Source organism: Panthera tigris, chromosome D4 (assembly GCF_018350195.1).
Source record: "Panthera tigris isolate Pti1 chromosome D4, P.tigris_Pti1_mat1.1, whole genome shotgun sequence".
In the NCBI taxonomy this organism is placed as follows: Eukaryota; Metazoa; Chordata; class Mammalia; order Carnivora; family Felidae; genus Panthera; species Panthera tigris.
Window position 1 is genome coordinate 59,639,723 of NC_056672.1, and position 26,830 is coordinate 59,666,552.

Genomic DNA, 26,830 nt, shown 5'->3' on the forward strand with positions numbered 1-26,830 from the left:
TCTCTTGTCTCTGAACTTGGCCGCTGCTTCCTTCTGAAGTGCCCTAGTGTGGACGGAAAGGGTCCCCGTGCTTCTGTGAGCCACCTGTCTCTTGTGTCCGTCACTCTAGGTGTGATCAAACCTACACAATACAAGCCTGTGCCCGATGAAGAGCCAAATTCAACAGATGTAGAGGAGACTCTGGAGCGGATAAAGAACAACGACCCCAAGCTTGAGGAGGTCAACCTCAACAACATCCGGGTAGAGTCCTTTTTATTTCACTTCTCCTGGGGTGGGTGGGAGGAGCTATGTCTGTGTCACTGCAATGCATGTGGCCCGTGCTTGGCTGTGTGAGGACAACAGGGTCCTGTTTGGGTTCTGGGTGCTTCTGGATCAAGAAAAGGACAAAACCCTTAAAAGGCCCGGGCAGTGTAAACAAACGCGTCATATAGTCCTGGTTTCTTCTGAGGACCGACATCAGGCCCAGGTGTTCACCACGGGTCAACACAGCTTCGATTCTGGAAACCTGCCATGTTATACAAAACACTGAGAGCTTCTCCGAGCTAAAATATTAATTCAGACACATCCGACTGCAGGGGATCTCAAGGCTGGAAAAGGCCCGTGCCCAGCAGGCTCGTGGGGTAACACAGCCCTGGGAGGGGCCTACCCCTGAACCGTCACTGCTATATCGTACACACAGTCAGCCTCATTCTGTAGCCCAGGCAGGGAGATGTCGGCCCATATGTGTGCGATGTTTCCTGTGTGACCACCAAGGGCAGAGGAGGGTCAGATGGACAAGCACTCCTATCCTGGACAGGCTGCAGGAGGCATTTCAGAAGCAGGCCCAGCTGCCTGCCCACCTGCTCAGCCCGGGGGCCAGCGGAATTAGTTCTGGGACGGTGTGGGGTAAGGCAAAGAGTGGGCCCCCCCACTCCCCGGCTCCTCTTTCCTTTCTTCTCCACTTTCTTTTAAGTGGCTGCCAGCTCCAAAGGCACAATCTGATTGGAAACCTGCACCCACAGTGTTCTCCTCCACCTGGCCTCCCTAGGCTCTGCTCCCACAGGGAGCTAACGTGACACTCTGAAACGAGAGATCCGTGAAAGCACAGCCAGGTTTTCTCTCCGGGGCCGCCATTGTCTGCCATGTGCCCAGTGGGAGACACTGGTACAATTCAGAACCGTATACCCTGGCAGGGAACACTGGCTTGGAGCAGTGTAGTGGCCGTGGCTCTGTGCCTTCACCCTGGCGGCTCAGGCTCGTCCCTCCCCACCCTCATTTTCCCCTCTGCATGTGAGAAAGTTGGACTAGCTGAGTGGTTTTCCCCTGAGGAGATTAAAAAATATGTACCAACTCCCACCCCCACTGAGATTCTGATCTTATTGGTCTGCTTCAGACCCAAGCAACAGCATCTTATTAAAGTTCCTTGGGAGCCTCTGGTGTGCGTTAGGACTGAGACCCTCCGGGACAGATGTCTCTTACAGATCATCTAGGGCAATGCCCAACCCCCGCCACCACCCCGCCACCTTTGTTTTCCAGAAACAGGCCCAGAGTGGGGAAGAGACTTCCCTCAGAGTCACAGAGTGAGTCAGAAACATTGCCAGTCACCCTGACAGAGGCTGAGGCCCTGTCCACTCCCACACCCTAGACCTGAACTCTTGGCACAACGCTCCTCTGCATCCTCTGCCTTGATTTTCCCTTCTCTGGTCTCTGCCTGCACAGATGGTTGTGAAAACTTCAGGGAGGATTTTCTCAATCTGTTGACCAGAAAGTTCTCCCCAGATCTCAACCATTTGGGGCAAAGCCAGAACCCTTTGGCCATTCAGCTGTTTGGTCAGAGACTTGCTAACAATCAGGCTGCATGTGTGAGAGGGTTACTGCCCCATCTGTCTGCCCGACCTGACCCCGGTGGGGGCTGCTCGTTACTGTCTGCCTTTCTCTCTGCAGAATATCCCTATACCCACTCTCAAGGCTTATGCAGAAGCCCTGAAAGAGAACTCCTATGTGAAGAAGTTCAGCATTGTGGGAACACGGAGCAATGACCCTGTGGCGTATGTATGTACCTTTCTGTCCTGCTGCATTGAGAGTGGGTGGGCCACAGAAACAGAAGGTTGATGCTTGTGGCCTCAGGGCTGGCCCAACCCCACTGAGGAAGGACCCAGCGTAGTGTGAGGAAAGGCACTGGGCTAAGAGACAGGAGAGGATGTGGACACAACGGCCGTTAACCCGACAACATCTGTACATCATCCTAGTTGATATCTACAACCACCCCTGATCCCCGGGGTGCAGGTGTCCCCACTGTGCAGATGAAGAACCTGCGGTGCAGGGAGTCCAGGCATTTTGCTTTGTCCAAAGTTAGCAGCAAGTGAGAGGTGGAGCTGAGATTTAAATGCCAGTAATGTTGACTCTACAGCAGGTCTGTCTCCACTCAGCACATCACATTTGGACAGGGGCCTGCCCTTCTCTGGGCTTCAGTTTCTCTATATCTAAAATCATTTTAAATGTTTATTCATTTTTGAGGGAGAGAGAGAGACAGAGTGCGAGTGGGGACGGGCAGAGAGAGGGAGACACCGAATCCGAAGCAGGCTTCAGGCTCCCAGCTGTCAGCACAGAGCCTGACGCGGGGCTCGAACCCACGAACCGCGAGATCATGACCTGAGCCGAAGTCAGACGCTCAACCTTCTGAACCACCCAGGCACCCCCCAAATCATTTTCTTAATCTGTGGGTCCTGATGATCAATTCTATTTGTTTTTTACCTAATGATCAAATTAAGTTGTTCTTATTATAAAGTAGCCATCGATTCCTTTTTGTTTAAATATTCAAACCTATTTATTGAGAGTCTGTCTGTGTCCAGCACTGAATTAGGTTCTGAAAATACAACTGTGACTGAGACAGTCATATTCCCACTTCCATGAACATAATGGTCCATTTGGTCATGCAGACAATGAAAGGATGACAGGGCAGTGTGATTATTACAACACTCATAGCAGGTTAAAAGTGCAAGAATTAGCTTACCGGGGGTGGTAATTAATCATTTAGTAGCAATCAGTTTGTTAATATCCACAAAATAACTTGTGAGAATTTTGATTAAGGTTGCATTGAATTTGTAGATCAAGTGAGAAAAAACTGATTTCTTGACAATATTGAGCCTTCTTATTCATGAACATGGAATATCTATTTATTTAGTTCTTTGACTTCATACATCAGAGTTTCATAGTTTTCCTCATATAGATCTCCTACATATTTTGTTAGCTTTATACCTAAGTGTTTCACTTTTGAGGGTACTAATATCAATGGAATTGTGTTTTTAATTTCCTATTCCACTTGTTCCCTCCTGGAATATAGGAAAGTGGTTGATTTTTGAATAGCAACCTTGCATACTGCAGCCTTGCTGTAATCACTTATTAGTTCCAGGAGGGGTATTTTGTCAGTTCTTTCGGATTTTCTACATAGACAATCATATCTGTTGAAACAAAGACAATTTTATTTCTTTCTTCCCAATATATATACATTTATTTCCTTTTCCTGCCTTACTACATTAGCTAAAATGTCTATTCTGATTTAGGAGTGGTGAGAGGGTTCATCCTTGCCTTGTACCTAATCTTAGTAATAACATTACCAGTTTCTCACCATTAAGCATGATATTAACTGTAGATTTTGTATAGATATTTTTTACCAAGTTGAGGAAGTTCCTATCTATTTCTAATTTACTTAGAATTTTTATTATGAATGGGTACTGGGTTTTGTCAAATGCTTTATCTGCATCTGTTGGTATGACCATGTGATTTTTCTTTATTAGCTGGTTGATGTGATGAGCTACATTAATTGATTTTCAAATGTTGAACCAGCCTGTTGCATACCTGAGACAAATCCCACTTGCCATGGTGTATAATCTTTTTATACATTGTTGGATTCAATTTGCTATATTTTTGAGGATTTTTACATTTATGTTCATGAAAGATATCGTTTTCTTGTACCGTCTTTGTCTGGGTTTGGTATTAGGATAATGTTGGCCCCAGAGTATGAGTTAGAAGTATTCCCTCCGCTTCCGTTCTCTGAAAGAGATTGTGGAAAATTGGTATCATTTCTTCCTTAAATTCACTAATGAACCCATGTGGGCCTGGTGCTTTCTGTTTTGGAAGGTTACTTATTCATTATTGATTCTATTTCTTTAATAGGTAATGGCCTATTCAAATTGTCTATTTCTTCTTATGTGAGCTTTGGCAAATTGTTTCTTTCAGGGAATTGGTCCATTTTATCCAGGTTATCAAATTTGTGAACATAAGAGGTGTTCATAGTATCCCTTTATTATCCTTTCAATTTCCACGAGATCTGTAGGAATGGGCCTCTTTGATTTCTGATATTAGTAATTTGTGTTCTTTCTCTCTCTCTCTCTCTTTTTTTCTTAGGCTGGCTCGAGGTTTATCAGTTTAATTGATCTTTTTTCAGAATTAGCATTTTACTTCATTGATTTTTCTCTATTAATTTTCTGTTTTCAGTATCATTGATTTCTGCTCTAATTCTTACTTATTTTTTTCTGCTTACTTAGTATTTAATTTGCCCTTCTTTTTTTAAATTTTCTAAAATGGAAATTTAGATTATTGAATTTAGATTTTTTTAACATGCGCATGCTTTCACTACATTCCACAAATTTTGATAAGTTATGTTTTCACTTTAATTTAGCTCAAAAACTTTTTAGTGTTTCTTAAATTTTGCCCCATGTGTTATTTAAAAATGTGTTGTTTAATTGCCACGTATTTGGGGACTTTCAAAGTTACCTTTCTGCTGCTGATTTCTAGTTCAATTCCCTTGAGCTCTGAGAGTAGACATTGTATGATTTCTGTTCCTTTAAATTTGTTAAGGTATGTTTCATGGCCCAGAATGTGTCTGTCTTGGTGAATGTTCCATGCAAACTTGAGAAGAAAGTGCATTCTGCTCTTGTGGGATGAAGTAGTCTATAGATGTCACTTCTATCCAGTCGATTGATGGTGTTGTTGAGTTCGATTATGCCCTGACTGATTTTTGGCCTTCTCGATCTTTCCATTTCTGACAGAAGGCTATTGAAATCTCCAACTCTACCAGCGATTCATCTGTTTTCTCCTTGCAGTTCTATCAGCTTTTGCCTCCTGTAGCTTGACACTCTGTTGTTAGCACATATACAGTAAGGATTGTTATGTCTTCTTGGAGAATTGACCCCTTTATCGTTCTGTAATGCCCTTCTTTAACCCTAATAACTTTCCTTGCTTTGAAGTCTATTTAGTAGCAATCAATTATTTTTTTAAATCAATTAATTTTTAATTGAAATATAATTAATGTTATAATCGTTTCAGGTGTTTGATATAATGATTAAACAATTCTGTACATTTCTCAGTGCTCATTAAGATAAGTGTACTCTTGGGGTGCCTGGTGGCTCAGTCAGTTAAACCTCCAAATCTTGATTTTGGCTCAGGTCATGATCTCACAGTTTGTGAGATCAAGTCCCACAGCCGGCTCTGCACTGACAGCACAGAGCCTGCTTGGGATTCTCTCTCTCCCTCTCTCTCTCTCAAAATAAATAAACAAACTTTAAAAAGAAAAAAAGAAGGGATAAGTGTACTCTTAATTCTTCATCTATTTCACGCATCTCTCCCACCCACCTCCTCTCTGGAGGTTCTCTATATTTAAGAGTCTATTTTTTTGTTTGTCTCTTTTTTTCTTCGTTTCTTAAATTCCACACATGAGTGAAAAGCTCTGTAAGTGCCCCCACTCCCTGCCCCAGCTCTTTTCCCTGCACCTTCATTCCTCTGCCATGATACAGAAGAGTTGACACCTGGCATGACAGGGCCTCCAGGACCTACTTAGCCACTCGCATGTCCACTTGGACTGGCCTGGTACACTTGCCTACCGGTTGTTAAATATTTTGATTATTAGGCCTGGACAGGCCTTTTCTGGAGAGTGGGAGGGATGCTGTGGAGAGAACACAGCCTGAGACCCTCTCCTTGGGAGGGTCCAACCTCCTCGGGGTCATAAGGAAAGCTGACAGGCCATCCGGGAGGCACATGGAAGCGGGGGGAGGAGGGAAGGACAATATGAACAAGGAAGGCTTTCTGGGAGCTGAGCTTGTATAGGGTTTCAGCAAGCATGGATGGTGGGAAGGGCATTCCTGGCTCAGAGAGTCATTTCAGACAACCGGGGCCCACTGGTCATACACCCTGGGCTATCAGCTGCTGGTGTCTCCTTTCCTCCATGACACATCGTTTCCACCAACTGCTAATTACCTCATTTCCTTCAGAGGCTCTGATTGTCATCTACACCCTCTGGCTGAATTCCTCTGAAACGTGCTGGGGGCCACCTGAGCTCCTCCCCTCCCATTTGCTCTGGTCACTTGCCCAGTGGGGTGGTTTCCCAGGCTTCCTTCTCTGCTCTCTGCTGCTCAGATGAAGAGGACAATGACTCCATGGAATCCCAACAGGGAAATATAAGCAACAAGTAGAGGGTATATAGGGAGGTTGGGACTCCACCAGTCAGTCGCTCAGTGAACAATGACTAAGAAGCTACTGTGTGCTGAGAATGTGGGCACCATGGGATAAATAAAGTACATTTTCATCCCCCCAAGAGTATATAGTCTAATGGCAGCTTGGACAGGCTAAGACAAGCGACTTTCTCAGGGCCACCCACTTAGCCCTTTGGGAAGCAGGATTCGAATTCAGGTCTCTCTGACTCCAAAGCCCACACTCTTTCCATGACACCATGTGGCTTTCATTGTCAAAATGCTTTCTTCTTTATGGTCTATGAATAGGAAACTTTTGTCTTCCTACCTGAAAATATTTGCTGAATGGTCATATAAATATGTGCACAGGACAAAGATGGGAAGGAAATATAACAGAATTGTAAACAGTGGTTATTCCTGAATGAGACTATCTGTACTTTTCATCCTTATTGTAAAATATCACACGTACATGGAAAAGTGCACAGAACTTCAACAAGCAGTTTAATGAATCATGGCAGGCATGTGACCCCTCTGTGAGTCAAGAACTAAAAACAACTCTGAACAGAAGAATACAAGTTTCATGAGGGAGGTTATGAGTAAATGCTACAAAGTTCAAGAGCGCAGGCCACAGCTAACTGCGGCCATCAGTATAAAGGCTCCTGGAGAAAGAGGAATTGAGAATGGCCTTGAAGGACGGGCAGGGTTTGGACGAGTGAAGCAGAAAGGAAGGGGCATCCCAGGTGGCAAAAGCAAATCGTGGGAGAGCACTAGGCATGCATGGGGAGCTGAGGGAAGCCCCTCTGTAAGGGATCAGTGAGCCTTGAAGCCGAGCAAGGGAGAAGAATCAGGTAATAGAGGCTGGATGTAGGTAATAGAGTGTGGAATTCTCCAGTTAGGGTTCGGGAGCCATGGTGCATTGGAGGGGAGGAGGGCCACAGAGTTGTACTTCGTGAAGGAGGCTGTACAGATCATCTTGCCTGGTCGCTGGCTCGAACAGCATGAGTGTGCAAGGAACTCTCGCTCCCAGCAAGGACCTCTCAGTATTTTAGGTTCTATCCAAGAGGGGCTCCAGCCTTGCTCGGGGTGACTCACAGGTACCCTCGCTTTTCTTCTGCGCTTCAAGGCCCTTGCTGAGATGCTCAAGGTGAACAAGGTGTTGAAGACGCTGAACGTGGAATCCAACTTCATTTCCGGAGCCGGGATCCTGCGCCTGGTGGAAGCTCTCCCATACAACACTTCTCTAGTGGAACTGAAAATCGATAACCAGGTAAGACAGACAAGCGTCTCTTTGTGTCCTTCACTACAGGATGCTTACAGTTCCTCACTTGCTGGATGGTAGATGCTGCTGGACAGAGCAGATCCAGAGCCCAGCATTACGGCACCTCAAAGGTCATGGTCCACACCCTCCACCGTGCTCATCTTCCTTCTTCATCATGCCCATCAAGTGCTCTGTTGGCTTCTACTTGTATACCCCCTAGTTATGGGAGCTCACTCCTTCCCAACATCACCCCTTCAGCTCTTGGTGAGAATATCCCACCTCATATCCAATAGAAATCAGCTTCCTATAAGTCCTGTATATTGCACTTAATTCTGTTCTCTGCTGCACATGGGACACATCTGGGGCACAGATCTGATAAACCATTGGCGTCTTCCTCATCAGGCTAAATATCCCTATTTTCTTCAAACACCCCCCTGCCCCACTCAATGGGCTCTTGAGTCTCCCTACCACTGAGTTTATTCTCTGGGCAAACACTAATTTGACTTTATCCTTATAGGGTTACCATTTCTCTGAAACTTCTGTGGGTCAGTCATTTATTATCTGGCAATCCTTTCAATTCTGACTTTCTAAGATGATGCCAATTACAATATCTTGTATATTGCATGTGTTGAGGGTCAGTTGTGGGCTGGGCTCTGTGCGGTGCCTCTAACGCACATCATCTCTGACCTTCCCAACAACCCTGAAGGATGTGGGTGTTGCCTGACTCAGCCTGCAGAAGAGAAGCAGCTCAGACAGGCTAAGACAAGCGACTTTCTCAGTACCACCCACTTAGCCCTTTGGGAAGCAGGATTCGAATTCAGGTCTCTCTGACTCCAAAGCCCACACTCTTTCCATGACACCATGTGGCTTTCATTGTTGAAATGCTTTCTTCTTTGTGGTCTATGAATAGGGAAATTTTGTCTTCCTACCTGAAAATGTTTGCTGAATGGTCGTATAAATACGTGCACAGGACAAAGATGGGAAGGAAATAGAATTGTAAACAGCGGTTATTCCTGAATGAGACTATCTGTGCTTTTCATCCTTGTAGTGAAATATCACACACACGTGGTAAAGCGCACAGAACTTCAATGTGCAGCTTAATGAATCATGGCAGGCATGTGACCACTCTGTGAGTCAAGAACTAAAGCGTTACGAGGTTCCAGAAGGCCTTGACGGCCCTTCCCAACCATAACCCCTTGATTCACCTTTGCTCACTACTTACTTGTGCACCTCCATGTCTTTGCTGTCGTCGTCTCTCCTTCTGGAACATCCTCCCTTGCCCCTACCCCTTCTCTGCCTGGAGAATCCCTCCTCTTCCTTCTGGATGCGGTGGAAGCCTCTCTTCCCAGTGGTGTTCTAGAGCCAGCATGCCAGAGCTGGTTGTAGGCTTCTGTCCTCAATTCCACTTCAGTGACTGCACGCTGGTACCCTGAAGTCACCTCTGGTAGAAGCATTTATACTATGGAAATTGGCAAACACCACAAATCCAACTTTTTTTTTTTTTGAGAGCCTGCATATCACTACTTTCTCCCATTAGCCTGCCATAGGGCCTCTAACACCCCCCTGCCCCATTCAATGGGCTCTTGAGTCTCCCTACCACTGAGTTTATTCTCTGGGCAAACACTAATTTGACTTTATCCTTATAGGGTTACCATTTCTCTGAAATGAGAGTTAGGTGTCCCCTCCCTGAGAGTTAGGTGTCCTCAGAGAGAGTTAGGTGTCCCCTCCCTGTGTTCTCCCAGCACCTCGGCTTCCCATGAGCTTCCCAGAAGCTGGTGCTGTATCTGAGCCATCTCTTTATTCCAGTACCCAGCTCAGAACTTGGCCCCTCGGTGACACTTGGTAAGCAGGCCTGCCCTGGGTGGTTGTGTATGTTGTTCACTGCACAGGGGGCAGGGGGGAAGTATCTAACCTATACCCTGCTCTCGAAGCCTTGGTATGGGACTTGTTCGCCCAGAGAAGGCCCTTTTTTAAAATTCCTATAAAGAAGCCACACAAGCCTTCGGCAGCCCTGTCATGTGAATTTGCTGCATCGGACTCCTGCATCTCTCGCGTGCCAGGGGCCTGCTGCTGCGTCGCCCGTTCCCAGCCCCTCCCCACTCCCACTCTTCCTGCCATTGCTGATCCTGCTTTATTGCAGGCAGGAGGGGCAGATCAACTGGAACGAAGGCATGCAGCAGGCTTAGCAGCAGCCCTGGGCCAAGGCTTGGGATTGGCTGCTCATGTGACTCCAGGCCTGGCTGGGCAGGGAGTCAGGGTCTACCCAGTGTCAGCTGAAACCTGACTCCTAGGGCAGAATGTTGGCCAAAAGTGACCCAGAGCACTGGCCTCAGGTCATTGTGCTGACAGCTGACAGAGAGTGAGCTGCCTACCTTCCCTCTCACTGTTGTCCACCGCTGCTGAGCACAGAGACAGAGCCAGGACTATCACCCTCCCCTTCCCTGAACACTCCGGGGTGAGAACATTCACTTCCCTGAGCCTCAGTTTCCTCACATGTAAAATGGGGATAATAAGAATCTCTACTTCTAAGGAGATGGCAGATATCATCTATGAAGTTGTTGACTTTCATAATTACTCTGAAGGTGACCTAGAGAATTCACACACAATTCTAAGAGTTGATTTACTGAGTAGGTACCATGCATCCATTATCTCATTTAATGCTCCCAAAGACTTTTTGTGAGGGGGTATTATGACCCACCCCTGTCTTGTAGGTGAGGAAACGAAAGGCCCAGGCAGGTTCTGTAACCTGCCCACGGCACACGGGAAGTGACAGAGGCAAGATTAAGCCCAGGTTGATGTGACTCCACAGTCCGAGAAGTGTGCCTCCCTGGGCCCTCGACTCCTCCTTGGTTTGTGTGGGCCTTACTTGGCTTTCCTCAGCAGTCCCTTTCCCTTGGTGTGAGGCTAGAGCGCTGGTCACCACCTCCCCCCGCCAGCGTGGGAGCCTCTTTTCTGGTTCATCTCAGCGTTTGATGACTGCTGGCTGAACCCCAGGGCTGCACCGTGGGCTCTGTGTGTGAACGAGGCTCCGGCTGTGCCCTCCGGTGAGTCCACGCTGGACAGGAAGGCAGACAAGTACAGAAATGATCATCAAACTGGGTGCTTCAGCCAGCCACAGACGGCAGGCCTTTGGGGAAGCAGTCTCAGTCAGGAGCGGGCATCACGGAGGGCTTGCCAGGGGAGATGGAGTTTGAGACAAACTCATAGGGGGGTAGCATCTCAGAGTGTGAGGCAGAGGCCGTGACATCTCAGGTGCAGTGAACCTCATGAACAAAAAGAACGAGAGGGAAAAAGCCGTGGAGCCCATCCAAACAAGACTAATGGTGCCCCTGGAGGAAGCCAGAAATGGAGCTGGACATCCAAAGGGCTCTAACTGGGGAGGTTGAGTGAAAGTGGGCTGTGGGCTGTGATCTGCACCAGTCCGTGCCATGTTCCAGGAAGATGGTTCCTACCTGGGTAGGAGAGAATTGAGGGCAGGCATCAGCACCTGGGAGACCGGGGGGGGGGGGGGGGGGGGCAGGGGTGCTATGACTGCCCAGATGAGGGGAGTCCGTAGGGTGGTCTTCCCACAGGCCTGCAGTCTAGGGAAGGCCACCCGTGCCTCTCACAGTGCAACTCTCCATGGTGTCCCAGCTCTGGGCCCTGAGGCATGTGCCAAAGAGGAGGTGATGAGTGGCATTTGATTTATTCCTCATTCTTGGTTAGTCACCACGGTCCTCAGAGGCCACAGCTTTCCCTTCAGTTCTTGTGCCTGTAACCTGTGTTAGTGAGCCTCTGTCCTCCTTCTTCCTTATACGGCCAAAGAAAGGAGAAAGGGACTTGTGGAGTTCTACCCTGATGACAAGAGCCTTGCTGGCTGGCTCAGGACCCAAATCTGGGAACTGGGATCCTGGGGCTGTTTGTTTACCTAGCCATCTCTCTTTATCTCCGAGCAATGTTGTGCTGCCATCTGAAGTGGCCCTGAGCCGGCAGTGAGGGTGGGAGGGGGCAGAGAGGTCCTGACCCAGAGATGAGGGCATTGAGGAAACATCTAGCCCAGCCCTCCTTTTGCAGGTGGGGAAATTGAGGATCAAAGAAGGGATGGGACGTGCTGAGGTCACGGATCAAGTTAGTGTCAGACCTGGGCCAGAACTGAGGTATCCCACCTTCCAGATGGGCTGCATTTACGGGTGGACGGGAGAGACCCTCAGCCCCCAGGAGCAGGGGCCACATATGGGGTGCCTGCCAGCCGTCTCCATCCCAAGTTGGCCAAATCCAAATGGTGATTCTCTGTCCCTCTTGTTTTGCCCTCCTTACTCCCATCAAAGCCGCCCCCAGTAGGCCCTTCCCTAGGACCCCAGGGCACAGGGTTCTCCCTGCCCCTCAGAACAGACAAGGTCTCCCCTTGAAACATGACCCTTCACCAAATAAAGGTATGTGCAATGTCTGGGGGTATTGGCTGGATTTCTCACATTTCATTCCAATATTTGACAGTGAGGATATGCTTCATATTTTGAAATGAGGCTAAAGGAATAGATTGCATTTTCTTGTTTACCCAGATTGGATTAGCTTCCTAGCGCAAATAAATTTAGAAAAGAAAACAAGGGGCACCTGGGTGGCTCAGTCGGTTAAGTGTCATGCTCAGGTCATGGTCTCACTGTTCACGAGTTCGAGCCCTGCGTCGGGCCCTGTGCTGACAGCTCGGAGCCTGGAGCCTGCTTCAGATTCTGTGTTTCTGTCTCTCTGTGTCCCTCCCCTGCTCATGCTCTGTCTCTCTCTCAAAAATAAATTAAAAAAAAAAAAGGAAAGGAAGGAAGGAAGGAAGAAAGAAAACAAAAGCCACACTGGACTAAGATCCTGAAGGTTTTCACATATGGTGACACCCCCTTTAGATTACACACTCATGGCAGCTGGCTAAATTTTTCTTTTAAATGAGGATGAATAGGGGGCGCCTGGGTGGCTCAGTCGGTTAAGCGCCAGACTTTGGCTCAGGTCATGGTCTCACGGTCTGTGGGTTCGAGCCCCACGTCGGGCTCTGTGCTGACAGCTCAGGGCCTGGAGCCTGTTTCGGATTCTGTGTCTCCCTCTCTCTCTTGCCCCTTCCCTGCTTGTGCTCTATCTCTCTCTCTCTCTCTCAAAAAATAAATACACATTAAAATTTAAAAAAAAAATAAATGAGGATAGGATGAATATGACTTTTGTCTGCAAAAAAAAAAAAAGGAAAACACACTCTTGAAACCACGTGAGCAAGACCTCTTGACCAGTCATGTTCTCTCTTTTGTTCCTTATACATTCAGCTTCTAGGCAGCAGCTCCTGGCTTGTGCACGATTTTTGTGTCTGTGTGTACTAAAGTAATTCAGCCTGGAAATACCCAGCCTCTGTGGGAGAACAGGCATGTGTCACCATCACTTCCTCGAAATGCCAATTATGGCCTTTTACTGACCTTGCTCCTCAGGGAGAAATGAGATAGAGTCAGTGGAAATGAGGGAAAAACAATATGATGTTGAAAAAATCACTTTCCTACGCAGATCAGCATGAGTCAGAATAAAGATTTGTGACCATAACCATATTGCACCATGTCCAGCCCCCAGTGGAGGCTACACTCTGTTCTGAAAAGCCAAGAGCTTTCCAGACAGGAGACAGACTGACCCAGGGGTTATCTGTCTTCAAGTCTCTGACACTTGAAGTCAAACAAGGATCAAATCCAAGCTAAGCCTCAGCTCTGTCACATTCTTGCTGTGTAATGGTGAGGAGGAGTCACTTAATGTACCAATGCCTCAGTTTCCTCACCTCTAAAATGGACCTGGAATATGTCTTCTCTCAATAAAGGAGAGGTGATATTTCTATTGTTAATTAGATCAGTTGGTGGTGGAAGAGTAGGCTGGGGGGCATTGACCTCTGAGAGATTCTAGCTGTATCCTGTGCAGGACACAACTTTTTACAAAAATTTTGTTGATTTTTGAGAGAGAGAGAGAGAGAGAGAGTGAGAGAGAGAGCGAGCATAAGCAGGGGAGGGGCAGAGAAAGAGGGAGACACAGAAGAGAGGGAAACACAAAATCCGAAGCAGGCTCCAGGCTTATGAGCTGTCAGCACAGAGCCTGATGCGGGGCTCAAACCCACAAACCGTGAGATCATGACCTGAGCTGAAGTCAGACGCTTAACCGACTGAGCCACCCAGGTGCTCCTGCAGGAAACAACTTTTTATCTCCTTCCTCTCCTCCCTTATTTTCTTTTCTACTTATGTTTACTTTTTATGAAAGTGTAACTTACATATAGTAACAAATATACCCTAAGTGGACAGCTCAATGGATATATATTTATATTTATATTTATATTTATATTTATATTTATATTTATATTTATATTTATATTTATATTTATATTTATATATGGATTTATATATCTGTATAATTGTTATATTATTATATAATAATATATTGTATAATACACAGACCTGGGTAATCAGCACCAAGATCAAGGCACAGAACATTTCCAGCACCTCATATGCTCCTCCCTCAATTAATACTTTCCAAATGCAATCATGTCATGATTTCTATCACCATAGATAAGTTTTACCTGCTCTTAAATGTCACGTAAATGGAATCCCATGTATGTGCTGTTTTGTGTCTGGCTTTTATTGCTCAGCATTGCCTGTGAGTGTATCAGTTATCTATAGCTGTGTAACAGATTACCCTTCAAAACTTAGCAGCTTAAAATAACAATGAACATGTATGAGCTCACAGTTTCTGAGAGCCAGGAATCCAGGAGCAGTTTGGTCGCATGGTTCTAGCCCAAGATCTCTGACAAGATTGCAGTAGAGTGCAGTCTGAAGGCCTGACCAGGGCTGGAGAAATTGCTTCCAAGATGGCTTCCTCCATGGCTGTTGGCAGGATTAGTTCCTTGCCTTGTAGACCTCTTCACCAGGCTTGAGTGTCTGCTTGAGTGTCCTCACTAGATGGCAGCCAACTTCTCCCAGAGCGAACGATCCAACGCGGAGAAAGAAGAAAGCCACAAATGCCTTTTATGAGCCAACCTTGGAAGTTACACAGTCACTTCTGCCATGGTCTATCTGTGAGAAGTGAGTTACTAAGCACAACCACCCTCAAGGGGTGGGGAATTAGGCTCCACCTTTGGAAGGGAGGAGGATCAAAGAATTGGCAGATATACTTTAAAATCACCAAAGTGAGAATCCGCTGGGCTCTTTTCCTTTGCTGCAGTTTGGCCAGAAAGACCTGTCTAACCAGCAGAGGTACCCAGGGATGGAGCAGGGTGCCTCACAGGTGATGTGCTCCCATCCCCAGGAGCGTGTAAGGAGAACCGAACTTGGCAGCTGCGATTTTGAAGGAATTTTAATATCAGCTGGCATTTGTGACTCAACTCGGACTAGATAATTCCCAGGGCTCCTTTCTATTGTTTTCTCAAGTATTCCCAGTTGCCCACATCTTCTGTATCACAAAGAAAAGGCCATGATTGGCCCCATCAGATGTACAGAGTGAGCTTCTTGATGCCCGTGGTGCCTCTGGCCACAATGGGGGTCTCAGAGCCAGCCACTCTAGGCCACAGCTGAATTCCACCTCAGGCATTGGTTGGTGGTTCTTAAGCCAGCGAATCTGGTCATCTTCTCATCAGACTGATAATACTCAGCCACAGGAAAGGTGTGAGGAAACGGGAGCCGTTGTCACTGCCGAAGGGCCCGTCAGCATTTGTACCCTCTTGGCAGAGCAGTCACAGTTTTAACCCCAAATACGCCTGTCTTTGAACCCAGACATTAGCCATGCCACAGCCCCACGTCCAGCCAAAAGACTGGCTCCCGCCCCTGCAAAGCCACTGCCGCCTGGCGTGTAACGAGGAAAACGGAAGCGAACTAAATATCCAGCTGTATCCGGGCATCCCCTGAAGCCGTTCAAAGGGATGAAGAAGCTCTGAATGTACTGACTTGGAAATATCTCCAGAAAATGTTACATGAAGAACGCACGTTGCAGAACAATGCAGATGATACGACCCCATTTAAGAAAAACATTTAAAACTCCATGTACTTTTATTATATACTTCATAGACACAATCCAAGGCAACACACCCCATTGGCCATGGTGCTCACTCTGTAGAAAGGGGGTAGGATTCGGATAAGGGAGGTGAGGGAAACTCTCTGACTTTATTCAATCTGTCTTAGTATCATCTGAATGTTTAATAATGAGATTATATTTATTCCCAAGTGATTGGTTTAATTCTTAAGCACATCTGAAGGTGGGGCTGGCAAGAGTTCTTCCCCACCCTTATCTCCCTGGCTGTGCTGCCAGAGTCTGCTGTGGCCAGTCCTGGCATGACCTGCCCTTGGGTTCTGCTGTCCAGGGGCTCCTAACTGCCCCTCACCCACTGTCCAGGTGGCCTAATTTTTTAATGCCCTCCAAGCAAGCCATTCATGGATGCACAGAATGCAGGTCCCAGGGGCCTTAAAGGTCACAGAACCTAGGCCTTCCCCACTCCTAATGACGTCTAGGAGACTCTCCCAAGGCACCACCCTGCCCTCTGTCCATACACCTCCAGGGACGGGCAGTCTATGGCCTTACCAGACAGTTCCTTCCATGTGCAGACACTGTTACTGGTTAGATCACAATCCCTCACTCTGAGCCAAACCCCATCTGCCTGTAGGCCCCGTTATCAGCCCTACACCCAAGTGAGGTGGGAACCAGCAAACTCTGGAGTGAAACTCCTGTGTTCAAATCCAGGTTCTGTAACCAACTGGCTCTGTGATTTGGGGGAAATTTATTAATACTCTGTTCTTCATGTACCTCACCTACAGGATGAAATTAATCGTACATGCTCCATAGATGTATGGGGAGGAGAAAATGAGTTAGCTTATCAAAAGTGCTTATGGCATTGCCTGACACACAACGATCACTCAGTAACAAATACTTGAAAAATAAGTAAGAGATCAGAGTTTTAGTCCTGGCAGTGTCCCCATGGGCTCTTCTCTCATCTGAAATGATTGAGGCCTTCTAGTCTCAGAGTCGCTGAAGAGGGACAGCCTGAGATAAAGCAAGTGTGACGCTTCTTAAGATGTGTGCACATTTTCTATTTTACTCTTTAATGTAAAAATAATAGTTTTGGTCAAAGATTGACACTCTGGGAAGGCTGGCCATGATTATCTAGTAGAATCCTGTATTTTCTTGAATATACCCAGAAACCTCTGCATGTATCCCAGGGATATTGGACCCTAGTTTGAGAATGTGGGCCTAGAGGATCCTCTGAAGTCCTTCCAGTGTCAGGTCAAGGTCAAGCCCTGGCTCTGGCATTAAACAGAGGGAGCACAGTCCAGCTCCCATGAACACATGGGTTCAGTTGACTCATCTCTAAGACAGAAGGGCCAGTCCCTGCCTGCCCTGCCTCCCCAGTGGTTAGGGAGGTTGAAAGGGGGCAGTTTGCACTGGGTGCTTGGTGCTTTGGACCGAGTGGCATGGAGTGTCAGCTCTGCGGAAGCAGCCCTTGAAGATGCTGGAAGCCCCTCCACTCAGGGGAGATCAGTGCTTCCTGAGACCAGCCCATCCTAAGTCCTAATAGAGCTTTCCCGGAAAGTGACCTCGAGGAGAGGCCAGGCTTCCTGCTAAGTGGGGTGGGCGGAGGACCTTCCAGTTCCTTCTCGGGCCCTTATATGGTCCCTGTACTACCGGCCAGGCCAAGCGGACCAGAGCCCAGAGCTGTGCTGAGTCCTCTGAGGACAGGCCTGAGCTCTTCTCAGCCCTTTCAGGAGCCGTGACAGATGGGTGATGGAACTTCGCCAGTGTCACTCTACCTGCCCAGCTTTGCGTTGCCGGCCCCGAGTGAACTCAGACAGGCTCTCGTGAAGTCAGAGTACCTGGGAGGAGTCCTCCAGCAAGAGTCTCAACTGTGGTACATGCTTGTCCCTTTGGATGGTGGGCTAATGTGTCCTCTCAACCCTCCTGTGTTGTTGTGCATCAACCGTGTTCCTGTTTCCTCCATTCAGTTCAATTCCTTGACCTTGACCTGGAGATGCTGGGTATTATGTGCTATCCAAGGCTCACAGTCTAGGGGAGCACCATTGAAAAGAATCTTCTGTGATGATGGAAATGTTCTGTATCTGCACTGACCTAATTGTCAGTGCAACTAAGGAACTGAATTTTAAATTTTATTTAATTATTCAGATTTCAAAATTCGATCAAAAAATAGAAGATCTGAATAGACATTTTTCCAGAGAAAACATACAGATGGCCAACAGGTACATGAAAAGATGCTCGACACCACTGATCATCAGGGAAATGCAAATCAAAACCACAATAAGCTATCACCTCACACCTGTTAGAATACCTAAAATAAAAAGGACAAGAAATAACAAGTGTTGGTAAGGATATGGAGAAAAGGAAACCCTTGTGCTCTACTGGTGGGAATGTGACTCAGTGCAGCCACTGTGGAAAACAGTATGGAGGTTCCTCAAAATGTTAATTAAACCAATCTATCTGCCATAAGATCCAGCAATCCCACTCCTGGGTGTTTATCTGAATAAAACAGAAACACTAATTCAGAAAGATATATGCACCCTCGTGTCCACTGCAGCATTATTTACAGTAGCCAAGATATGGAAACAACTTAAGTGCCCACCAGCGGGTGAATGGAAGATGTGGTGTATATATATGCAATGGAATATTACTCGGCCCTAAAAAAGAAGGAAATCTTGCCATGTGCAAGGCATGGATGAAGCTTGAGGGCATCATGCTGAGTGAAGTAAGTCAGACTGAGAAGGACAGATACCTAGGATCTCACTTATATGTGGAATCTAAGCAAAAACAAAACCAGAAGACAACCAAGGTCATAGATACAGAGAACAAATTGGTGTTGCCAGAGGTGAGGGGTGAGATGGGGGGTGAGATGGGTGAAGGGGGCCTCATTGTCCCGGCTAGGACCCCCAGGACAGTATTAGTGAAAGTGAACATTCTTGTCTTGTTCCTGCCCTGAGGGGGAAGGTCTTTAAACCTTGATGTAATGTTTAGTTTGCTCTCCATGTCTTTTCGGATCTCTTTAAGATTATGTTTATTTTGAGGGGTGCTTGGGTGGTTCAGTCGGTTAAGCATCTGACTCTTGATGTTGACTCAGGTCATGATGTGACCTCAGTCAGATCGTGGGATCGAGCTCTACACTGACAGTGCAGAGCCTGCTTGGGATTTGCTCTTTCCGCCCCTCCCCCACTTGGACACGAGCTTGCTTGGGCGCGCTCTCTCTCTCTCTCTCTCTCTCTCTCTCTCTCCCCACCCCCTCTCTTTCTCTCAGAAATAAATAAAAACTTTTTAAAAGATTGTGTTTATTTTGAATGTTTTTTAATGTTTATTTTTGAGACACAGAGAGAGTGTGCACGAGCAGGGAAGGCTCAGAGAGAGAGGGACACAGAGACTTTGAAGCAGGCTCCTCACTGTCAGTGCAAGGGCTCGAACCCACAAATTGTGAGATCGTGACCTGAGCTGAAGTCAGATGCTCAACGGACTGAGCCATTCAGGTGCCCCAAGATTATGTTTATTTTGTATGTGTTATTATACATAGTAACAGAAAACTCAAACAATAAGATACAAAGAAGAAAATAAAATCTCTCCCAAATCCCACCACCACCAGCACACTGGCTGGCTCTTTCTAGGCATATATATGTGTATGGAAAATCCATGTAACTTTACTTAAATATGACCTGTTTTGCAACTGGGCTTTTTTCTCCATATTGTTTCATGGTCATCTTCCCAGGCCTGTGACCAAAGATTTGCATTATCATCTGATATCTGTCATGTTCTCTTGTAAAACTCAATTACCATTTGATATTATTGGAACAACTCTCCATGAATGTCTAAGTTGCTTCCCTTTTCCCCCACTATTATAAGCAAGACTGAACATCCTCATTATATCCTTCTCAAGATTGTATATTGTAAGGTTTTTCCTTTTCATTTGTTTTCTTTCAATCTTTGTCACTAGAGATCTTGGGGTAGGGAACTAACATGATCAGAAGGAGGCTTCAGAAAAATGAACTCTGGGCATTCCCAACTTACTGTGGGACCTTAGGCAAATCCTTTCCCCTCTCTGGGTCTCTCCATTTCCTTCATTTGGAAATTGAAAGGATTCGTCTAAGTAACTGGTTACCAAACCTGGCTGTATATTGACATCACCTGGGAGTTTTAAAAGCCACAGACACCTGAGTCTCATTCCTGGAGAGTTGGATTTAATTAATATGGGGTATAGCCAGGGCAGTGGAATTTTTAATCTCCTTGAGACTCGTTGAAGATCCTTCCTGCTCGAGTTTTGTAGAAAGGATGCTGTGGGGCAACGAAAAGATCTGTTCTTGGCATCCAGCAGGCCTGGGTTTGAATCCCAGCTCATTCGCTCCTGGTGTGTGACCCTTCACCTTCTCCAAACTTCCAATTCCCCGTTCTTGGGGGTGGAGTCGGGGAGTGGTTAAAATCCCCGCCCACCACGCAGGGTTTCTGCTAGTAGAAAAGATTCCTGCACAAAAGGGATGAGTAGTGACTCCTGTTCTTTTCTTGACCAAAGAGCCAACCTCTGGGCAACAAAGTGGAAATGGAGATAGTAAACATGTTGGAAAAAAACGCAACGCTTCTCAAATTCGGCTACCACTTTACCCAGCAGGGGCCCCGGCTGCGGGCGTCCAACGCAATGATGAACAACAACGACCTTGGTGAGTGGAAATGCGCTACCCAAAAACCTGCCCGTGGCTTTCCCACCTGTCCTGGAGGTTGTGGGGGTGGTGTGCGGATATGGCAGGGAATGTTCCACTGATACCTTCTCCAAGGGAGCCCTCTTCTTGAGCCTCACCACCTTGGTTACATTTCCTAGTTTTCTGTATTGGCGCCCGGCCTGCTGCCTCCCCTAGACTGTGGGTGCTTCATCTGCACTGAGCACTCCTCCCCTCCCCGGGGGGCTCAGCACAGCGCAGGGCTGGAGCCCGAGCGCACCCTGGGCGCCTTGTTTGGCTGAGTGAGAGGACATGTGGCGGGCCACAGGCTCACCGTGAGTCTTTTCCTCTTTGAATACCCTCCTCTGAGCTCAGAGTCCTCTCAGGACCATCGGGTCTGGCTCTAGTCCCTGCCCCCAAAGCCACCAACTAGCACCACTACCCAAACCCCATGCCTGGGAAACCTCATAGCACTTTAAGGTAAAAGTTGAAAATGTAAGTTAAACAGGTTACATTCATTTCTTCTCAGTTAAAGGCATAGTTATTATTTTTTTTCCAAAAAGGAAACAAAAGAAAATGTCACATTTTTATGAGCATCTGCCCAATAGGTATACAAGTCAGTTAATGAAAAGTGAGATCAGTCATTGACTGACTTACAGGCGTCTGTTGTTCTCAACCTCTGTGCATAGTTATTTATGATGGGTATTCCTGCTGGATGCTAAAAGGACTTGATACTGTGTCCAAAATGGACTATGTCTGCTAAGGCTGTAGGAAAATAAGAAGGAAAAACAGCAAGAAAAGGAGGAGGCCTAATATGTTAACATAATTGATCATTACATTTAGCTGTGAGTTTTCTAGAACCAAGGGAAGAAGACAAACCAAGTTACATTATTCTTATTACCAAAGAGAAGGAAGTGTAACAAGTTCAGAAAGAAAGAAAAAGGATGAGAGCTTCTTTCTGGGATTGGATTATGAAATAACTATATGTTCTAAAGGAAAAGGTCTTCGGTGAGTTTTTGATCAGATTCAAGCCTGTTCTACACATGGGGGTTTTGGTTTTTGCTTCGAGCACTCAGCAAAATGCAAATAGCCTAATACTAAAGCACATCTCAAATCTGAGGCTAGGTTAACACCCAGAAAAATAGAGGGGGGTGTGTAGGTGTGTGTGCACAGACCCGATGCACAGAGAACCACGTACACTTTAGATTGAGTTACTCAATTCAACAAACGTTGGTCAAAGTCCTGTAGGGCGCTGGGTGTTGAAGTTACAGGTTCCTACTCTAGAGGGACATGTTCCCTGCCATCCTTCTGACCACATCGTTCTTATGCCTCAGTTGATAGAGCGCTACCACAGTACCTATAAGAAGTTATTCATTCATTGCTCGCCACATAGATGCCACTTTTTTCTAGAGCTGCGGGTCTAGAAAAGTCCATACAACAAAGAGACAAAAATGCACCTAGTATCCTGGTTTATCTGAAGTGCCCTTATTTAAAATAAACACAAACAAATAATTATCAGTCATTATTGTATAACAGAGGTGATAGCTACCCTGAACTGTTGAGGAAGGCCAGCAATCTAGATGCTTGTGGCCAGCTGTGATCTGGCTTCAAAACCAGCACTAAAGGCCTTGAGTTCTGTTCCAACATGCCGTAGCCTGACATTTTCCCCTCCCAGTTTAGATTAAGCTGCTTTTGTGCCCAGGGCTGCCTATCCCAGGGCTAACCCAGCTTTTGTCTTCTAGTGGCAAAATGGTCTGGAGGCCTTTTCTAGGGACGGAAGTTCCAGATGACTGGAGGTCAGGGGTGCTGTGGTGGGGGAGGGGCACCAGGATCAGCTGTGGGTTGGATAACCTGGCCCTTGGGGACACGCCCAGTCCTGAGAGTCTGTGACTCCAAATCCCAGGCCTGACTCCTATCTCCAGCAGCTTCTGAGGTTCTGGCCAGACCCTAGGGTGCTGGAGCTGGAAGGCCTTCACCCCCCAGTTCCCTTACAGGAAAACAGAAGCCTGGGAGGGACTGTCCTTCTAGGCAGTGGCTCAGCCAAATCACACCAGAGATTACAGCAGGCACTTTTTGAGCAACTTTTGTGTCCCAGGACTGTGCCAGGGGACATAAAGGGAGCAGAAAGGCTAGTTCCTTGACTCCAGAGCCTTTAAAACAACCTTATGGGAGAGAAAAGACTCAAGGGAGTGCCTAAAAATTCAAGAATGCCTACACCCTGTACCCAGACAACGTGAGGAAGTGACTTGTGAAGACAGAGTCCAGTTAAGCAAAACATCCCCATTGGAAGTGGGCCTTTAGCCAGCCTTGCAAGGAAGTGCTAGATGGTGGGGGAGGTCAGGAGGCATTCTTGGTGGGGGGACCTAGTATTTTAGATAGGAGAGACAAAGATCCAAAAGGTTTGGAGGGACTGTTAGAGGGAGTTAGACCTAGAAGGAAAAGCAGGAACTCACAGAGAAGGGAAGGAAGGGCATTCCAAGCAGAAGGAACAGAATGGGCAGAGGTAGGACCAGGAGTTTGGTGATGAAAGCCGGTGGGAAGTGAGACTGTGGCAGTTTCCTGGACAGGACTGACAGGTGATAAAAATAATGGGCCTCCCGGTCACCCCAAGGAACTGTGCAGCTCTTCCTTCGGGGTTTCCCGCCAAAGGAATTAGAGCAGAGTCATTTAAGTGATTACATGCAACATCGAGTGTTGTTTGGTGAAGTAGTATTTCTAGCTTTGAAGGCCAGTTTGTGCCCATCTGCTAATTTTTATAACAGAAACGCATCTGCTTCTGATAGCATACCAGTCTCCTCCTGCAAAAGAGAAGTCCTTTCTTTGCAGCATGTTCTCATCCCGCTGTCAGTGCGCCGATGAAGCAAGCTTCCATGCTTTCCAGCTGAATGTTTCTTTATCCCCGAGAGCCTCCTGCAGGCCCTGCCCAGCCACTGTGGTGGTCAGCAGCGTTTACTGTCAAGGAGAGCGGACCGGGCCCAGCCTCTCCAGTTTTCTGACTCAAGCCTGCCTCTGCTGGCTCCTGGCCCCCTACTTGGTAGTCTCCAGTGGGTTTTGCCTGCCTGTAGGGTGGGTGGGCTCTTCCTTGGGGGATATTGATCCCCGAGGCCAGAGGTCAGCCAGTGCCTCTGCAGCTTTCCGGGACCCATTCTGACTGGCGTGTCTTGGGTCCTTCCCGTCCTGTGCACCGAGCTGCTAACAGAGTGTCCTGTGGAGAGAGAGTAGGGCACCAGGCCTACGGCGGTGTCAGGGAGGAGCCGCGGATCCCCATCTATGTTTTCCCACAGCGATACCTCAGATGACTCCTCCCTCTACACTATTTATAGCTCAGAGGCTAAGCATGGCTCTCAGGTCCTGTAAATCTGCCCCCGAAGCTCTCTCCACTTAATGAAATCTGAATTGCCAACTCCAAGTGAAGACCGCTGTACGTGTGGAGGTGGGGAGGGGAGGAGGATTAACATGTTTAAAGGCAGCAAACACTCCTTCATGGGAAAGTCTCTCTTCTGTATTCTCAAGGAAGACTTTCCTAACAAGTACCCCAGATCAATTCCATCATCTTCCCCCAAAACCATCTCAGGAAAAGGTGTTAACTTCCCTCACAGCCATTCAAGCCAGAAATCTGGGCCTCTCCCTGTATGCTGCCCCCTCCCCAGCCGGTCAGTCACCTCCTGGCCACCTCCCTTGCCTGCCTCATGTCAAGCCCTCAGCGCATTCGCCTCACATCCTGCGACTTCTGTGGGCTCTCCAGCTTCTCTAGGGCGAGGATCTCTCACGGGGTGCCCATCCCAAGGTTTGTTCTGTCGCTCTGCTTAGTACACTTGCTGGGCTCCCACTGCTGTCAGGAGAGTCCTGGGCACGGCCCACATGACCCTTAACGATCATAGCTGATGCTTACACAGCGCTTCCTGTGTGCCAGGCACTGCTGTGAACACTTCCTATCTTATACATGTGAGGCTCCCAACAACCAGGTGAGTTAGATCCTACTATCATCCCCAGTCTACAGTGAGGCAAGAGATAAGAATACCTGCAGTCATTGGATGCAAGAAGGGTTTGGGCTGCAGCCTGATCTCGGAGCCTGTGCCCCCCACCTCCCCTCTTGGTGAGAGGCCCTGCTGGACTTCTCTCTCAACACCCCTGACAGGCCATCCTCTTGCTCTGTATTAGCACCAACCAGGCCAGGTAGCTTGAGTGTGCCTCCCAGTGACCCAGGCCAAAGTATCCCTGTAGAGGGCCATTCCTCCTAACCTTTCCCTTCCCACAGTCTATCCTTTTACCCTTCAAGGTTCAGTGGACCCGTTCCCTGCCATCCTTCTGACCCCACCATTCATTCTGCCTCATAGTTGATAGAGAGCTACCTGAGTACTTGTAATATTTCATCAAACTTACTGTTGGTATAGCTTGGTGCCCTGTTAAGCTAGATCTTTATTTCTGATCCTTGTGCTTGGCATATAATAGCACCCAGTACATGCTATTGAATATATAAATGAATCTAAAATTCTTCTCAAAGACATGATGGAGATGTTCAAGTTTGGCAGGAAGTGGTGCAAGGAGTTCGAGCAGCAGATAGAGGCTGGCCCAGAAGACTTGAGATTCCTTCTGGCTTGGACAGTAAATGAGTCTGGCAGTTGCAATGATACGGGTTTTGCTTTAATGGAAGTAAAAAGCAGACTGAATTGAGGGAAGATACGGGGAGACTTGGCTCCTACTTCCAGTTCCGTCACATACTCACCGTGACTTGGGCCAAGTTACTTCCCTCTCTTGGCCTCAATTTCCTTCATCCTCAAAATGGAGAAAAATAATACTTGAGTAAGTGGCCGCTTTGCCCTTCTCCCCATCCAGTCCTTGTAAGAGTGAGTGCCAGCTAGGGAAACTGCACAGACCCAGCCCAGGGTACACGGCGAGGGCACGTGGGGGAAAAAGAAATCTGGGATCCCTATCTGTACCCCGAGCCATGGGCTGGAGACTCAAGTTCCTGTCCTGATTCTGCCACTCGCTCTTAGGGACCCTGAGACCTTTTCTTCTTCTCCAGGGAAAAGGAGCTCATGTCCTGGTGAGGATCAGATGTGTAAAATCTATGTAGACAGACCCAGGTTGTACTGAGGGAGGTGCTGGACTGAGCCTCCAGATGAGCCACACACCTTGTTTCTGTCTGGTACCAGCTTTATTACTTCGAGCAAGAAACATAGCCTTTCTGCCATACTTTCCTTATCTGTAAGTGGGAACGGTAACAACGCCCACATTCCAGAATTGGTGGTGGAGCTCCAGCGAGGTACTGAGTGTTAGCATGCTTGCTAACGTGATACTTAAAAGTCTAGTTCATGTAAACCCTCTGGTCACTTTGGACTAAATGTTTCCACTCTTTGGGTTTTGTTCCCTGACATTTCCAAGCTGTCAGACATTCTGGTAGTCTCTAGGACCTGAGCCGGATGCAGTGTCTTCTCTGTGGGAGACTGCCCACCGACATCCATTCATTACTCTTCTCACAGGGGTGGAGGGGTGGGTAGGAGGAGCTCAGGCACAGGGTGAACTCCAGGCCCTGGACTGGGTGACCTGTGTGCCCCTGCTCCCAGCCACAACCTGAGTAACCATGCCTTCCTGGGCGGCTCTGCTTTATATGCTCCGTGTCCCGCACAAGCTGATTCGGTTCTTGTTGCAGCTCGTATGCGTCGATCTGGTGGCCGCAGGTCTACCGGCTCAGCTCGGGAACTGGAAGACATCTAAGTATAGACAGCCTTTTTTCCTCTTCTGCAATAGCTACCTGTCTCTGCCACACCAGCAGCCCCCTTGACTGCCACCCACCAGTTCTACAGACCTCTTTGACCTTTCTCTTGTGGCTGATCTAGCTTGCTGCTGCTTGATGTTCATCTGCCTACACTGTAATTCATTTCAAAACACTCCCCCTTGTTACAACAAAGGGCCTCCTTCCCCCTCCCCAGTCATCCTATAAGTTATGACTGGAGCCTGCAACCTCCCGGCTAGTGCTTTCCTCTTTATGGCATTTGACTACTTTGTATGTGAACAGTATTTGAGCTTCAATTGTCTTGCTCCTGGGAAAATGTCAAGGTTAACACTGAGGGGACACAGACGCTGCAAGGTAATCTTCAGGGTGGAAACTTTTTTACAAGGCAGGAGGCAGGCCAGGAGCTCTGATTAAGAGCTGTGGGAATTGATTCCAGCAGGTTAAGACCCTACTCTCATTAAGATCAACTGAACTTTAGCTCTTATCTGAGCTGGAGGAAAGGGCTTCAACTGCAGGGCCTCTTGTGTACAAAGCAAAAACCGTGGCGGTGGAGAAAGTGGGTTTTATGCCTGTGTGGTCAGCGGCTTAGAAGTAATTTATGAATGAGTCAGCGCTAACACAGACCCTCATCGGTGAACGCTGACCAGTGGGAGAGCCCTTACACAACTCACACGTAACTGTCCTTTAGAAAGACTTCACACTTTGCTAACCAAAAAGTTAGCAAGAAGCT

At 47.4% G+C, this 26,830-nt stretch overlaps 1 protein-coding gene across 4 annotated transcripts in view; it reads left to right on the forward strand.

Annotated features, from left to right (window-relative positions):
* TMOD1 (tropomodulin 1) overlaps positions 1-26,830 on the forward strand; it is an 86,392-nt gene that overhangs the window by 57,945 nt on the left and 1,617 nt on the right. For 2 of the 4 annotated variants that reach the window (XM_042963930.1, XM_042963929.1), the window contains exons 6-9: positions 110-240; positions 1,924-2,031; positions 7,570-7,713; positions 11,758-12,247. In XM_042963930.1, the coding sequence (XP_042819864.1) occupies positions 110-240; positions 1,924-2,031; positions 7,570-7,713; positions 11,758-12,024 (650 nt within the window). In that variant the 3' untranslated portion in view covers positions 12,025-12,247. Of the gene's footprint in view, positions 1-109; positions 241-1,923; positions 2,032-7,569; positions 7,714-11,757; positions 12,249-20,221; positions 20,367-26,830 lie in introns of those variants that run through there. The other 2 variants (XM_007089298.2, XM_042963931.1) reach the window with 2 other exon arrangements.